At 30.9% G+C, this 17,176-nt stretch overlaps 1 protein-coding gene across 16 annotated transcripts in view; it reads left to right on the top strand.

The window, feature by feature from the left end:
- Positions 1-12,248, top strand: part of LOC148615751 (hepatocyte nuclear factor 4-gamma-like) — a 37,473-nt gene extending 25,225 nt beyond the window's left edge. For 8 of the 16 annotated variants that reach the window (XM_088582304.1, XM_088582306.1, XM_088582298.1 and 5 more), the window contains 6 exons: positions 2,692-2,985; positions 3,386-3,501; positions 3,798-3,950; positions 4,711-4,951; positions 5,771-6,007; positions 7,189-12,248. In XM_088582304.1, coding sequence (XP_088438430.1) covers positions 2,692-2,985; positions 3,386-3,501; positions 3,798-3,950; positions 4,711-4,951; positions 5,771-6,007; positions 7,189-7,589 — 1,442 coding nt within the window. In that variant the 3' untranslated portion in view covers positions 7,590-12,248. Of the gene's footprint in view, positions 1-1,592; positions 1,773-2,468; positions 2,583-2,691; positions 2,986-3,385; positions 3,502-3,797; positions 3,951-4,710; positions 4,952-5,770; positions 6,008-7,188 lie in introns of those variants that run through there. The other 8 variants (XM_088582305.1, XM_088582299.1, XM_088582309.1 and 5 more) reach the window with 4 other exon arrangements.
- The last annotated feature ends 4,928 nt before the right edge of the window (positions 12,249-17,176 follow it).

Here is a 17,176-nt window from a genome sequence, read left to right as displayed (position 1 = left end):
CTTGAAATCTTGGCAACATTGGCCTGAGATTGTATTCTTTCTTATGTTCATACCCATGTTTTGTTTTGCTGGTTACTAATCACAGAAGAAAATGATGAAAAGTTATCAGTTGCTAATGGATTGTCTTCTGTCAAAAATGAAAGAAAATGATACATGTATTGTCCTGTGGACTATTTCAGATGTTGTCACTTGATATTCTTTAAATTTTTGAAAAAGTCATGATGTCATATTACATATCTTTCTTTCATCTTCATTATTTTTGGTATGTCATGATACAACTAAAGTGTATCAGTTTGGTCAAAAGAAGTCAATAAACATCAGTCTACAGTTGTGATCAACATACTCAAGTTTGATATGAAGCTAACCATTAAAGTGTGATTGCATAATGTATGGGATAATAGTACATGTAATAATTTCTGCTTAGCACAGTCCTAAGTAACTTTAAGTCATTATTTTTAATGAAAATATTTCTTTGAATCTATTTCTTGCACTTTCTAGATTGAAAACTTCATTTTTTAGATTCAATTAGAAATCTCTGTTAGTGTTATATTTTACATCTATTTGGGATCAGCAATAAACATTTCTTTATAGAAAGTTAACAGTTATGAATACATTTGATGTTATTGTACCATTACTAAATGTTTCAGGACCCTTTAAGAATTATTTTAAATCTGAATTTGACTCCCTCTGTACTGTGTATATCATACCAATAGGAATTATAAGGGTCATATCCTATGTACCTATGCTTCATAATGAATTGGTTAAGGTAAGTTTACAGGCTGTGTTATGTTGGGCTTATACACACATTAGTTGGTTTGAGTTTTCTACTTACTTACCTAGTCTTTGTTCTGCCAGAGGGCACATAGTGAAAGGAATAGTAGTCTCCATTCATCTCTGTTTCTTTCCAACTATAACCAAGCTCTTTAATCTCTGTGTTTTGTGGAAGTACTTGTTTTCTCTTCCCTTTAGGTGTCCATTTTGGTGCTACTCTCCATCTGATCTTTTTCTTTTTAGAAGTGTTGAACTTTCAAGTATTTATAGGTCATTTGACAGTAGAATTAAAAAAGCAATATTAAGATATTTTGACATATTTATCAACAATGGATAAAAAAATTGTTTTTTCCAAGAATTCTAACCTTTTTTTGAAGCTGTTTATCAAGAGTGCAAGGTCTTATTCTTTGATTGACATGGGAATAAGCTGCTTGTATCTGCTAGGGAACAACTCCATGATAACAAAGGGAATGGTAATAATCTCTTGTTAAACATTTGTATGGGCTCTTTGGTTTTTCCATGACATTCCAAAGTGGGATGTTTGAGTGAATTTTTACAAGAATAGGTCATGGTTGTACAGATATTAGTACTGCCACTTGTGGTTTTAGGGTGTGAAGTGGCCTATAGATAGCCACAAATTCCATACTATGGTTTAGTTACTGGATGACCATATAGAAATAATACTTTATCTCTTTTGTAGAAGATTACCTGATAAAGGGTGATAACTCTTGATAAATCCATTTTCAAATGTAGCTTACTGTATAAGAGGGCCTCTCCTTGAGTGACAGACTTGAATCTACATGTAAAAAGTGGGAGGATCCGAGGATTAATCTGTTTGTTTTAATCTTGGACTTTTCTTATTTAAACTTGGATTCCTGTCACTGTTTCTTTTTCTACTTTTACTCTGATCTATAATACTCATAGATATATCATGTTATACTCGTATTTGGAACACTGTGCTCAATTTAAACAAGAGCAAGAATATTATTATTATGATCCAGGTAAGATGCCTTCAGATACATTTTACTGCAATTGTGATGTTATTTAAATTGTAATGCCAAATTTCAATATTTATGTATATACATCATTACTGTAGTAAGGAATTCTAAATCAATTTTTAAGAACATCAATTATTTTTATTTTAACTTGGATATGGATATTTTATAGCATATTCCATTTACTTTACTATTTCTTGAAAAAAAAAAACATGGAATGTTTAAAACTTCAAACGAACCTTAGATGTGGATTTTTCGTAATCTTTCAGTGCATGAATTCTATTTCTGCACTCATAATTGGGAAGGTCATTTATCTTTCATCTTTTTTCTCCACATCATTATTTGACTGGAAGGTTTACTATGATAATCTGTTGGTATATTAGCTATGGCTTTTGTCACAAGGAAGCTGTTGTCTAAGAAGGTTTAAGTTCTACACTTTCTATAAGAGTTAACAGTACAGTACTAGATAGAGTAAAGTTTTTCCCCCTACATTTCCAGTTTTAGGCCCAAAATATTAAAAAGGGGTTTTGGATCTATTTTGTTAACAAATAAGGGTTTTTTTGGATTACAACATTAATTGGTTAAGTACTATCACCAGTTGATCAGACTCCTTTAAGTTACTCTAGTCATGTTTTCATGTTCTTAAATCATGTTTTTAAGTATTGTTTACCTGTCATGTGTTCTACTTCAAATCTTTGAGATGGCATGTGGCAGAGAGAATGACTTAAGGCTGAATTTTGTGTTAGTCATTTGATATGGCATGTTGTAGAGAGAATGACTTACTCCAAGCACATTTTTGTGCCAGTGATTTTCTTGGTCAGTATTTGTCTGATTGCTGTAATCAAACATGTAAAACATGTTTAGAATTTAAATACAGTCTCTTTTTTTAATTGGTTGATGTAATTGGTTGTATTATATTTTGTAGATTCTCCAGAACTCAGTATGGGTGCTCTGGGACACACCCCAGCCATGTCTGTTTCCACTTCTCCCACCCAAGGGATGAGCACATACTGTGCTATCTGTGGAGATAGAGCCACTGGGAAGCATTATGGAGCTTCAAGTTGTGATGGATGTAAAGGATTTTTCCGTCGCAGTGTAAGAAAGAACCATGTGTATTCCTGTCGATTTAGTCGTAACTGTGTTGTGGATAAGGACAAACGTAATCAATGTCGATACTGTCGGTTGAGGAAATGCTTCAGAGCAGGAATGAAGAAAGAAGGTATTCTTTACTGTTTTTTATAGGGATAATTGTTTCCTTCTTTTTTTACTCAACAAGAAATAATTTTTATTCTTATGTTTTTTATCATTGATTTTCAAAAAGGAAAAAGATATTGTTAGGTTTTATAGTTTTGGTGTGTTAATTAATGAAAAATGTATTTCTGTTACAGTTATGCTATTTTTATGTCTGGAAAATATGTACCTGTATGAAAAATTACCAAAAAATTGTGACATTCTTTTTAGTTTTTATCTACACAAGCTATATTTTCTGAACCGGATATTATACATAGTGCTAACCTTTTTAATTGAACCAATTTCCTGAAGATCATTATGAAAAAAAAAAAAACCAGTATACTATAATATAGAAGAAGCTAAGTTGACACGTGTATATTTCATTTTAGCTGTTCAGAATGAGAGAGATAGAATTAGTGTTAGAAGGACCAGTTATGAGGATACCAGTCAGAATAACTCGCTATCCGTCAGTACATTATTGAATGCTGAAATTCTTTCTAAACAGGTTTGTATTGAATCATCAGATATCAGTTATTAAGCCTGTGGGGTCTTGTATAGAGTATGATGTATAAAATATGAAAAAAAATATCCACAGCTTCATCGCACTCTTTAAAGCATTTATTGATACATGTATTAAAAGGATTTTTTTTTGTGTTTATTTAATATAAAATATGTATATATATTCTTGAGTTATATTCATGTATATTCTTTATCACTTCTGAAGTTTGAATACTGTTTATGAAATAAATCAAATCCCTTTTCAAGAAAAGATGTGTCATGGTAATCACATTGTTTTATCAGATTGCCTCCCCTACAATGGGACAATGTGATCTGACCCATAAGATTGTAGCCACTGCCGATGATGTTTGTGAATCAATCAAGCAGCAGCTATTGGTTTTGGTGGAGTGGGCCAAATACATTCCCTGTTTCAACGAACTTCCTCTTGAAGACCAGGTAATTTACAATAATATCAAATGATTTCTGTTTATTTGAATTGACTGAGTTTTACTTAATTTGTATGAATCAGTTACTAAACACTAATTGTCTAAGGTTTAAGGTTAAAAACTTTATAACAGTTAGCAGGAGAACATTAATTGGTCAGAAATAGTTCCATTATTATACACTGTACTTATAAATTAAGTAATGAAATCTGCCGAGCCTTCCATTATGAAACCTGCTGAGCGTTCCATTAGTTACATATTCAGTATAATAATGAAACCTGCCGAGTGTTCCAATTGTTACATATTCAGTATAATGATGAAACCTGCCAAGCCTTCCATTAGTTACATATTCAGTATAATGATGAAACCTGCCGAGCCTTCCATTAGTTACATATTCAGTATAATAATGAAACCTGTCAAGCGTTCCATTAGTTACATATTCAGTATAATAATGAAACCTGTCAAGCGTTCCATTAGTTACATATTCAGTATAATAATGAAACCTGCCGAGCCTTCCATTAGTTACATATTCAGTATAATAATGAAACCTGTCAAGCGTTCCATTAGTTACATATTCAGTATAATAATGAAACCTGCCGAGCCTTCCATTAGTTACATATTCAGTATAATAATGAAACCTGTCAAGCGTTCCATTAGTTACATATTCAGTATAATAATGAAACCTGTCTAGCGTTCCATTAGTTACATATTCAGTATAATAATGAATCCTGTCTAGCGTTTCATTAGTTACTTATTCAGTTTTAATATTCTAGGTTGCTTTGTTAAGAGCACATGCTGGTGAACATTTAGTCCTTGGTGTTGCTAAGAGGTCAATGGTGGTTAGGGATGTTTTGTTGCTAGGCAACGATAACATTATTCCTCGTAATGCCACAGACCTTGAGATGGGCACAATTGCTGCTCGTGTTTTAGATGAATTGGTCACACCATTTAGAGATATACAGATTGATGATACAGAATTTGCCTGCATGAAAGCTATTGTGTTTTTTGATCCAGGTAAGATTTTTGATTGACTATTAATGAATGAAATATATCCTTTGATATATAAGATTGATTATGTAGCATAAACTAAAGATCATTTACCAGGATAAACCTCATGGTATGGTATATAGCAGTCTGATAAGAAAGTTTGGGTTATAAAGCTACCCATTCTTTTTTTAAAGACAGGCATTGCATTTTCATGATCCTTTTTCTGTTTATAAATTTTGTATTGAAATTTAAAAGGCTTTTTCATATTTGTGGCTTGAAGGAAGGGAAAAATTTAAGATATTTATTTTTTTTTGGTCTCATCTTATCTATATTCTTTATTTGTTTATTTAATTTATATTTTTCGGCACCTAGATTGACATATGTGTTTTTCAGTGCATTTTGAGGTGTATTGGATGCAGAAATTCAGTATTAGTGATAAATTAATTAATATTGTTGATTAATTTATCATTTTTTTTATTAATCTTACAATCAGATATTTTCTTTCTCGTGGTTCTTGCATTCATATTTAAAAAATTCAGTAATTTGGATTGACTACATCTCTGCAGAGCATCATAATATGACATGTCTACTTGCAGTCTTGCCATAAAATTTGCCTTTATTTCATTGGCTGACACATGGGGTGTTTAGCACCATTATGCTCGAAAAATTTGATTTATATTAAAGTAAAAATTGAAATACTCTGGAGTGGCCCCCCCCCCCATTAGGTCATTTAGTGCCTCCTTTTTCAGATTTGTCCATTATCATCATACTGAGAAGATGTTTTACTTTTCTTCCATTTCTAATTGCATATTTTTCTAATGATAAATATCATTTTAATTATTTCAGAGGCTAAGGGTCTTTCAGACTCACAGAAGGTAAAAAGTTTTCGTTACCAAATACAAGTAAATTTAGAGGACTATATAAATGATCGTCAGTATGATTCTCGCGGAAGATTTGGAGAGATTCTGTTACTATTACCAGCCTTACAGAGCATCACATGGCAGATGATTGAACAGATACAGTTTGCTAAGCTGTTTGGAATGGCAAGGATAGACAGTCTACTACAGGAAATGTTATTAGGTGGTTAGTTCAGTTTTAGTTTAAAACATTTAAGTTTTAAACTGGGTGTTTTCATGTTGCTTATTTCTCATATCAATTTATCAAAATTTAATTTACAATGCTGTGGGAGTAGTAATATATCATTTTTTTGCCATTTTAAGTACCCGTAGCTCTCCAGCTAAAAATCGAGCAAAATTTTTAATCTGTGATACACCTAAAAAAATGCTACAGATTTTTATGATTAAGTTGCTGTATGGATTAATATGATGAGATGCATAACTATTTGTTCATAGAAGATAATTCACGTTGAAAATTCAATATTTTCTATTGGACATATATTTCCGTGTCATTTACAGAGTTATATCTCTTAATTTTGAATTCTACAGTGCATTCTATATAAATTTTATCTCATTAGAGCAAGGGTTATATGAAAAGCCACATATAACTTCCTCATTACTTTAATATTTTAAACAAAATATCAAAAATAAAAATATGTTGGCTTCCCAACCATGAATCACATTTTGCATGATTCTTATCTGGAGTGCTACTTAAATTATCTGTAGTGCTTTGGCTTTTTGTTAACTGGTAAATGTAGTTTTGATATTTCTGATGTGTTTGTGGTTCTTTTCTTGGTGAATTCATTAAAATCAACAAATAATAACTTTGTGTCATAAAACAATAGAACTGTCACAGTAGGATGTATTTTCTATCTTTGTGCTAGTATTTGTGAATTCTTGTCAAAAACTTTCTTTAGAAGTTTGCTTATTTATTAGCCAACTGATTTAAAATTGATAAGCGGAAATTTGGATATGAATTATTTTTTGAATGAAATTTATGTCTATATATCAAGAGCATAATCTTTTTCGTTCTACTTGTAACACTTGTTTACAATATTTTTTTTTCACAGTAATGAATGAAAAAAACAATGAAATGATTTGAATAATTACAAGTAGGCATTATCCCTGCTTAAAGAAATTTTCACAATATTTAATATACATTAAAATCTTAGTGAACTATTTCTTTTATATATTTTGTATATGTACTAATGAAAGTTTCAACTACCTGCAAGTCAAAAAAAAATCCTTAAGGTGTGAAAAAATGCACAAATTAGGCCATCTTTTTTCAATTATATGTAGGTTTGGTACACTCTAAAGTTTATACTTTTTGCTATGCTTTTTGGATAACAATTTATTGTATTATTGCAGGTGCAGCACCAACAGATATAATAACTAATCCTCCAGTTCCTGCTTCACAAACATCACCACTTGGGAACAGCTTTGGTGATGCCTTTGCAAATCCCTCTGATGTAATGTCAGTTCCTAATTCCTGTGGAGATCATTTATCACCACACCCAAACCAGGGGTCTCCACTAGGCTCCAGTCCTATCAATATGGGGATGCCACCAATAGCTAACACACCAACCCCACCTTTGTGTACAACAGACCAATTTCTCAGTGGCGGGTTACTTCTGAACTCTTCTGACAGCTCACTACAAATACAGAATGGACTAATTGACACACCTGTGTCATCTCCTTCTCTGCCTTCGTGTGAACCATACAAGAAATCTTTGACTCCTATACAGAGGTTTAAACAAGAGTCCATGTAATGCTTCATAATCTCAATGTATTGATTGGTTTTTCGCATTGATAGTCAGAAATCGAATTGCATTGTCAATCACAAACTGTGTCATTCTTTTTAGTATTGTTTCTTGTTATGTAAAGTTTATTTTTTATAGCATTCAAGCAAGGGAATACATACATCAGTATGATTCTAACATGACAATCCTTCGGAGTGGAAAAATAATATGATGTAAGGGAAAAAATCATTAATTATTTAAAAAGTTGAATTACAACTATAATGAGCTTAGCTTTACAATACTTGGATTTATTTAAAATACAATGTTATATTTCATGTAAAGATGAGATTTGTATTTTTATGAAAATTGCCAATTTGTTTTTGCTGTAAGATGTGACACTTCAATTCACAATAGATTAAATACTTCATATTTAAAAGATGAGTTCTAATATTATTTTAGGCTTTGAGGGATGGAGTTATTTGTAAACAAATAATATTTGACTTTGTTGATGCATTACTCTATTGTTATAGTGCTGATATCACAACATTGTGATACTTCTTATTACACATGTTGTACGTCTTATAATCACTTCTTAACTGCAAATGTCATTATATCACTTCCAACAGAAGGATTTTGAGCCATTAATGTTTAAAAGTTCCTATTGGTATTAAAATGTTACAATAAGGCTTAGTTAAAGCAATTCAGTTGTGCCACTTTTTTTTATTTCTCTCTTATTTCTGTAAAATAGTCTTGATAATAAAAACCTTAAAAAAAAGGTTACTTGTAAACTTGTCAGTCACATAATATTTTATGTTCCGTTGCTAGGAATCTTATGGTTATTTTATTTCTTGGTTAATGTCTTAATTTCCGTCGATTGTTAAATTGTATTAAATTATATTAGGTTGTGGTTGAATTACTGTATTTTGTAAGAGAATCTTATGTAATCATAGGATTTATAGAGGTCAAGGAGAAGTCATATTTTTGTGGTTTGGATGACCAAAAAGAAAACAGTGAAAGTTGGGACAAAGTTTATGTGATTTTAATTAGCTAAAATTAATTAAGTATTTCATGTGTGAAACTTGTTTTTATATGTAATTATTTTTAATTTTATTTGTTCTGTTTAAGTGATATATCTGTATTTGTCACATGGTTTCCAAGAAATCTCATTCATTGCTCCTCATTTTCTTATGTTTGTATCTTCAGTTGTCATTTGAATGATGCTTATTTTCATTTTGTTAATTTTCCATTTGTCTCTTCATTGAGTGTAACCTAGCAACAGCTGTATATTGAAGATCTATTTTATTCTGTACATATATTTATATGATATCATTGTCATAATTTCATATGCATTCATCATTTTTTATGAAGACCAGCCAAGGAAGAAAAATAGTTTTCAATAAAAAATTATGTACTGTAAAAAATATTTGTTATTCAAATATGTTGTATAGCAAAAATATAAAAACAACTTAGATGAAAATTTTGGAAGGTGTCTTATGAATAGTCAAACCGGTATTAGGGATCACCAGTTCCCAACAATAACTTGTCTTAAAAGACTATGATTAAAATAACCTTTTTAGTGCATTCTATGTAAAATTTATCTGTATATAAAGAACACAGGTCTTTTGTGCCCATGATTATTTGCTTTCCCTTAGAGACAGGGTTGGATATAATTTCATTTTGTGATGTTGTTTTTATTCTTAATCTTGCAAGTTCAATAAATATTAGGATCACTGTTTTATCACCTTAATCCTCATTCAGATGTGTAACCAGATGTTACAAGAATCATATAGCTGGGTCATACCATTACAACACAAAATGCAGAAATTTATTATCACAATGTTCTGTAACTAACTGCCTACAAATATTATTATGATTTTCGTTTTTTACATTTTAAATCTTTTTCCCCATATCCCTACAGAAGAGTAAATGAGGATTTACCTCTTGGTTCTATCAGACTATGAACTAGCTGAAACAAACTAATTCTTTCTGAACAACATAAAATCACAGCAGTACCTTATAAGGTGTTAACTATAATCACATCATCATCAATGTATCTTTCATTCTTTCAATTGTTTTTCCAAGGCAGATAACTCCTGTATGCTTGCTTGTCAAAAGGTTGGCATCAATTATTAGAAATACCGTACTTTCATTTTTCCTCAAGCAGGTAGTGAAAAGCACTTTCAAGCCCCAAGAGTTGATACTAGAAATCATTACCTCATCATTTGATAAGAAAATTCAGTATGCCTGAACAGTTCAGATAAAAAAGAATTCTTTGTAAGTTAGAAATTAAAGTTTCTCTATCTCTGATTTTGTTCAAACTGGATAAAAGGTTTAGGATAATAATTTTTGTATCTTCACAATATCAGACTCTTACACACGTCAGCCTTAAAAACAAAGCTATTTGGCTTGTTAAGGAAGTCAGTTTGACATTGGTCATTTTAAGGAAATACTTAATAAACCTTAAACCATCATCAGGGTTGTGGAGCAAATATCAAGAATAGGCAATCAGTCTATCATTAAAAGATTATAATTGAAAATAAATAGCAAGGGCTGTCAATACTTAGGAAAAAAAAGTTCTAGTCTCCTACTAAAAATCTGACTATTTATGATGATGACCTCTTTTACATTCCATAGCATTGTTTAACTGCATTTAATAAGTCCATTTGATTTTTATCCTCTGGTGTATACGGCAATAAATCATTTATAATCAGTGAATTCAAGTATTATTCTGCTAACTGGTGCCATATTTCATGTCATAGTTATGTATAGAAAATAATTGTTACAGTTTTTACACCTGTGCAGGTAGAACACTATTATTGCTGCTGTCCTATGTTAATATACGTTTCTTAGTAAATTGGTATATACATTGAGAATTTCTACTTGATGGAAAGTCCATGTTTTTTTTTTCTTCAGAATTGTTTATATGGTGATAAGCTGTTTTGAGCTATGCTTTTATTTTGTTCAGTTTTGGAGAAATATTATATAATAACAAAAGAAATACCATTACCCTAGAAGTGTGTCCAATTGTGAGAATCTATTTTCACAGTTTGTCAAATATTTTTTAGTTACCGAAATTTTGAAATAGTAGATTTTATTAGATCTTAAAAGTTAACATTTTGTTGGGACTATGCATTTGTATGACTGAATCACAGAAAACTACAAAAATTAGTACTCCATGTACAAAATACAATGAAACTTGTCTATACCAAACCCCCTGTATTACTTTAAAATGTGTTCAGTTTAGACAGGTTCAAAATACATTTAAATTGATGTAAAGGGACTGTATAAAGTGTCTGGTTTAGATAGGGTTTGATTTAGATAGATTTCACTGTATATAGTGAATGTAGATATGAACTTTGTATTTCACTTATGAAAAAGGGCAGATAATGAAAGTTATTTGGAGTCGTTTTTGATATTTTTATTATGAGCTATATACTTTCCTATTTATTGCATGTGGTTTTGTTTTTCTTTTTTTTGTTGAACAAAAGTGTTTTACAGACAAAAAATGAAGTTATGATTTTGCTAGAACATACAAGTTTAATCCTGCTTATCCATACCATAAATTTGTGTTGAGTTTTTTTAGAGCTTATCACTTGAGTATATTCTGTGGCTGCTATTAACCAATGATTCAATGTGATTGTATATGTAGATACATGTTGTAATTGTGTAAAGACAGAACATTTACAGGAACCATGTTATCTTTGAGTTCTCTATGCCAATTGCCTAAGCTGAACATTATTAAAATAAAAAAAAATTGTCTCCTGCTTTTCTTTGCAGTTTAATTTCAATTTTCTTTTCTTTTGAATTGAATTGTGTCTTGTCCTTCTTTGCATTATTTTGGGTAGTTGTGGAGGGTTAAAATAAGAGAGTATATCTAACAAATTAAATAGAAGATATTAGGAGTAAAAACTTTGTGAGAAATAAATGGACAGAAAAAAGAAAAATTGAAAGTTTAAAACTTTCTAAACTAAAAAATGACCAAAACTACATATCTATTGGAACAGTTCCTGTAAAAGTCCTGTACTTACCTTCAATGCAAATCAATGCAATGATTGTTAATTATCAGGGAAAATGAATTTCATTCAGCATTCTATCATTGTTCTGCCTGTCATGTGACTACCTTTTTCTTTTAATCTATTTGACTGTCACATGACTATTTTATAGTCTGGCTGTCACATGACTATTTTATAATTTGGTTGTCACATGACTGTTTTATAGTCTAGCACATTACATTGCTTATGTTCTTGCTTGAACAGTACACAGAAAATATATTATTGGTTTGCCTAGAAAAATCTAAAGGTGTATAGAAGTTTTTTTTTTGTTGTTTTTTTTTAAAAAGTAAGCAAGCATAGTACTGTTGAGGTATATGGATGAAGCTTTTCTGTTAGTGTCTTTGGAAATTGGGATATTTTGTTAAGTTAAACTCTCTTTGTTTGTAATTGTCACTGAATCTAATTCAGAGACTTTTAGTTCTCTATGTTGATAACTTCTTACTATATTTAATAGAAGCGTTTCATCACAACTAAAACAAATTTACAAGCTAAAGTTTGTTGTGGTTATGAAATTAATTTTGGTGTAAAATAGCTTTGTGACCAAGTCAATTTTATTATAAAAGTAGTGTGTTTTTTAAAGAAATTCTGTAATATACAGTTTGTTATTTTGTAAATACAATAAAGAACTTTAAATATTTGTCATGTCTTTTTTTTTTTCATGTAGATCTAGAGATGATGTTTATTTTTGATGGTTAACTACCTAGACAGCCAAATGTGCCACAGATGAGAATCATAAAGCCAAACATATGATCATAATACAAATTCTGTTTTTATTTCTATTTTAGCTAACTTCTGACTGGGTGAAAGTGTTCAGCATGATGAGATCTATCTGTGGTCAAATTTTCATTTTAATCCTTTGAGTCATGTTTGAGTTATTGCCCTTTTTCAACATTTTTCGCTATTTTTTATGTTATTTCTTTCAAAAATCTTCTACTCTGACACTACTTAACCAATTGGAACCAAACTTGGTATGAATGTTCCTTGTGGTATCCTGCATTGAACTGATGTGCGGATTTTTGAACTGTCGAAAAACATGGCCATGTTACTAAAAATAGAACATCGGGGTCAGACAGTAGTTTTTCACATATATCACCAAAACCGCTAGGTTTAGCTAATTTCGGGGATTTGATACATCGCATGTACCCAAAAGAACTTGAGATAAAGGATACTACAGATAATGTGAAGTCAGCCTCATATCTTGACCTACACTTAGAAATAGATGGTAAAGGAAAACTATTGACCAAACTTTACGACAAACGTGATGACTTTTCATTCAGAATTGTCAACTTTCCTTTCATCTGTGGCAACATCCCTTTGACTTCTGCATATGGAGTGTTCATATCACAACTCATACGTTATGCCAGAGCTTGCCGAAACTATGCAGACTTTTTGTATCGCTCTAGAACTCTAACAAATAGGCTTCTGGAACAGGGTTATGTTGCTACAAGATTGAAGTCATCACTACAGAAGTTTTATGGTCGTCATCATGAACTCGTGGATTGTTATGGTGTATCCATCAGCACCATGAAAACTGATTTATTCAACGGGTCATAGTTTTCCTTTCCTCATTTGTCTACCCCGGACTTGACATTTTATGAGCAACTTGGCAGGTGTTTCTAGAAAAGCAGAGGATGCTTACCCTACCGGTGCACCTGGTCCTTGCTCCCAGTTTTTAGTGGAGTCTGAGTTGCTCATTTACTTTTGTTACTTTGTATGTATAATTTTAGTTACTTTATGTTCTTTGTTGTGTATGTCTGTTTTCCATGTCTGGTCTTTGTCCCTGGATTACATTCTTTTGATTACCGCTATAACCTTGGTTCCCTTGATTACTCTTAGCTAAATTCTGACTGGGTAAAAGTGTTTAGCATGATGAGATCTATCTGTGATCAAATTTTCATTTTAATTCGTTAAGCCATGTTTGAGTTATTGCCCTTTTTCAACATGTTTTGCTATTTTTTGTTATTTTTTTCAAAAATCTTCTCCTCTGACACTACATAACCAATTGGAACCCAACTTGGTGTGAATGTTCCTTGGGGTATCCTGCATAAACTGATGTGCGGATTTTTGATCTGTCGAAAAACATGGCTGCCATTACTAAAAATAGAACATAGGGGTCAGACTAGTTTTTCGCATATATCTCCAAAACCATTAGGTTTAGCTTAATTCTGACATGGGTAAAAGTGTTTGGCATGATGAGATCTATCTGTGGTCAAATTTTCATTTTAATTCATTAAGCCATGTTGGAGTTATTGCCCTTGTTCAACATTTTTTGCCATTTTTTGTTATTTTTTTCAAAAATCTTCTTCTCTGACATTACATTACCAATTGGAACCAAACTTGGTGTGAAGGTTTCTTGGGGGTATCCTGCATAGAACTGATGTGGATTTTTTATCCATCAAAAAAACATGGCCACTGTTCTAAAAATAGAACATAGGGTCAGACAGCAGTTTTTCACATATATCCCCAAAACGTTTAGGGTGAGCCAAATTCTTTCAAAAGCTGAAATGATCCTTATTATTAGGACTACAATATTTTTAGTCTTTAGAGAGAAAAGTTGTCAGACAATTCCTTGTAAGAGTTATTGCCCTTGAAAGGGAGAAAAATGTTGTTTTTTTTACAGTTTTCAGCTAATATCTTGAAAACTATTTAAATTTACTGCCCATGAAAGACAAAATTCAACAAGGTGAGCAATTCAGGCTCCTGGGAGCCTCTTGTTCTAGTTATATGTTAGCAATCTACTATTTCCATACATATCACATTAGAATAAGATAATAATCATATTATTATCATATGATTTAACTGTAACACTTGTGATTGTGTATAGTCTTGGCTGGTACATAATTTGTAGTGAACTACTGTAACATTTACTACTGTATCTTTACTGCATCATGGTAATTATCAGATCCCCAAAGTCAAACCATACTATTCTTATAACATTAAAATAATCTTAAATTCTATGGCAATAATAACTGGTATCCAAAAGTATGCTTACAACAGAGTATGTGTTGAGTAAAAATTCTGTTTACATGATTTATGGTTAAAAAAAAATAAGGTGTACGAGTTTTGTGTCTTGTAGTTAAAGCTAACTTACCAAGTTACAATAAAAATTTCAGCTTAATGAAAGAAAATAAAGAGGATGTCATAAAATAAACAAAAGTTAAAACATGGTTGCTATCCCTAGCTACATGTACTTGTCCCCTACAAAATACCATAACTCCTGTAAAATTTGTTGAATCAAAATGGCAATGTAATATGATCAACTACTTATGGTGACTAACAATCCTATAAAATTTTAACAAAATCAGCTAAACAGATTCTGAGGAGTTGCATCCACTAAGTGTTATGGACACACCCAGACACCAGTATTTTTATGTCTGCACCTGCATAGGGGCTGGAGACAAATAAGCAACATCAAATTTCAACCCATTTCTAAAGGTCCAAAGTAAATAGAGAACTTTCAAATTCTTCTCTTACAGTAAGAGTTAATAATTTAATAGTAAATGATATATGCTTCCCTTGAAATATAAATAAAGCTCAAAATGTAACATCATGTATCTCTAAACAATGTTATCAGAAAGTCTAAGATAGAAATAAAATCTAGGAGGACAAGTGCGAAATCCATATCCTTGGGAAAGACTAGATGGTTTAAATAGACAAGACACTATAATAACACAAATTAAGTTAAAGAATCATTAAGGAATAAACACCTGGACTCCACTAACACATAAGACCATGTGCACCAATAGGTTTGCTTATACGAACATCATAACACCAAGAATTACATGTAATTTTAAGAGCTGACCACAGCATTATTGGGAAATAATAGATTATTCAAGTCTGACAAAAATCTTCAATGTTTGTGACATCATTAGCATTCCTGTGGAACTATGCAATAATCTTAGATTTGTTTTTGGTTTGAGGTATATCAGAAAGTTAATTCTTCCTATGTAACTTTGCCCTGAAATTTTACAATATAGAAAGCCATAGCTGATAATTTGCTTCTATTTTTTTCATCAATGATATTTACAATTTCTTATATAATATTTCAGTCCAACAAAAACAATTTAAATTTACAAACAAACTATAAATAAACAGCAATTTGAACAATCACATTTTTCCACATTCAACAGAAAACAATGTTTTCTTATATTGTTAGTATTGTGAATCATCTTACTGTACATTAGTTTCTTGTTAATTTTATGTGTAGAAATAAATGTAATTCTATTCTGGGTAACTGTTGGAGAAATACAGAATAACAATAACGGTATTATGACAGACATTTGAAGATCATGTGGTGACCTGTTTAATTGTTCATTGCATAACTCTAGGTGGATGACTGTCTCATTAGCCATTATACCACATATTCTATTTTTATATATTACACAACATTGATTCCATTATCAACCAATATCAAAAATTCTGTAATATTTCTTCCATTTTGAACAACTGTTTTAAAGGAACTTCAATTCTGTGAAAGCAGTAGGCTGAGATGAACATTTCTGGTAGTAAGAACAATGCAAATTTATTAGTTGCTAATAAATGTTACAAAATCTATTCACTTTTTATTCAAGAACAATTGTAATAAGATTAGCTGTAAACTTAAAATTCAGAGAGAATTTTTTTAGGCCAGTAAAAATGGCTTTATTTGTGCTAAATCAAAGTTACAAAAGATATTCTGTTATGATTATTATATAATATAAGTCAAAATTTATTTTGTGTTCAAATTAAGTCTTCTCAGTAATGGTAGGCCAAAAAATGGGACATATGCATATTTTTAGGATGGCCTATAAGAGCTTGTAACCATGGCTAACATTAAATTAATCATTTGTTGTTCATTTTATAATACAAATGTACATCCTGGCCACAGTTATTATACCAAGAAATCTCCTTCTGAATATTTCATAAAATTACTCACACTGGAACTAAAACTCTAATGCTTCATAACCATAAATTACAAGGATGAATGTATTACTAAACACACTCAGAGATGTAATATTTATAGATTAATATCAATGGAAAATTGTCAGGAAAATTAGCACATGAAGTACCTTAAAACAGGATCAGTCTTAAGATATTTTACCCTATTAACATCACAAGAAATATATCTTGCTTTTTTTTCCCTAAATTTTCCTTTTCTCCTTGAACATGGGGTTAGTTAAGGGATGACTGTTAATTTTTTGAGTCTATGAAGAACTCAATCACATGGAGCACACTAAAGCACCTAAGTAGCATGTCATTTCCATGTGTGCACCACAGGCATTGAGGTTATTTCAAATAGACAGAAAAAATACAACTCATTCTTTATATGGTAATTTAATTTTAGTATAAAAATTGAACTAGTAAATCATTCTAAAAGGTTGATACTGTCACATTATAAAATTTGGTCTATGAAATGATGGACAGAATTTTTATCCAATCAGAAAGCTTGTTACTTCTGAAAATAAATTAATCAATTTTAATATAAAATCCATTGTCCCACTTAGAAAGAAATACAAGATACATGGACAGATAGATGAAAGACAGATTAGGATGATTCCTCCACATAACATTGTTTGCAAGGGGTAT

This window comes from Perna viridis, chromosome 5 (genome assembly GCF_037379345.1).
Source record: "Perna viridis isolate PV_CMFRI_1.1 ecotype Kerala chromosome 5, ASM3737934v1, whole genome shotgun sequence".
Classification (NCBI taxonomy): domain Eukaryota; kingdom Metazoa; phylum Mollusca; class Bivalvia; order Mytilida; family Mytilidae; genus Perna; species Perna viridis.
Note: the sequence above shows the minus strand (reverse complement) of the source record. Positions and strands in the feature narration are given on the sequence as shown.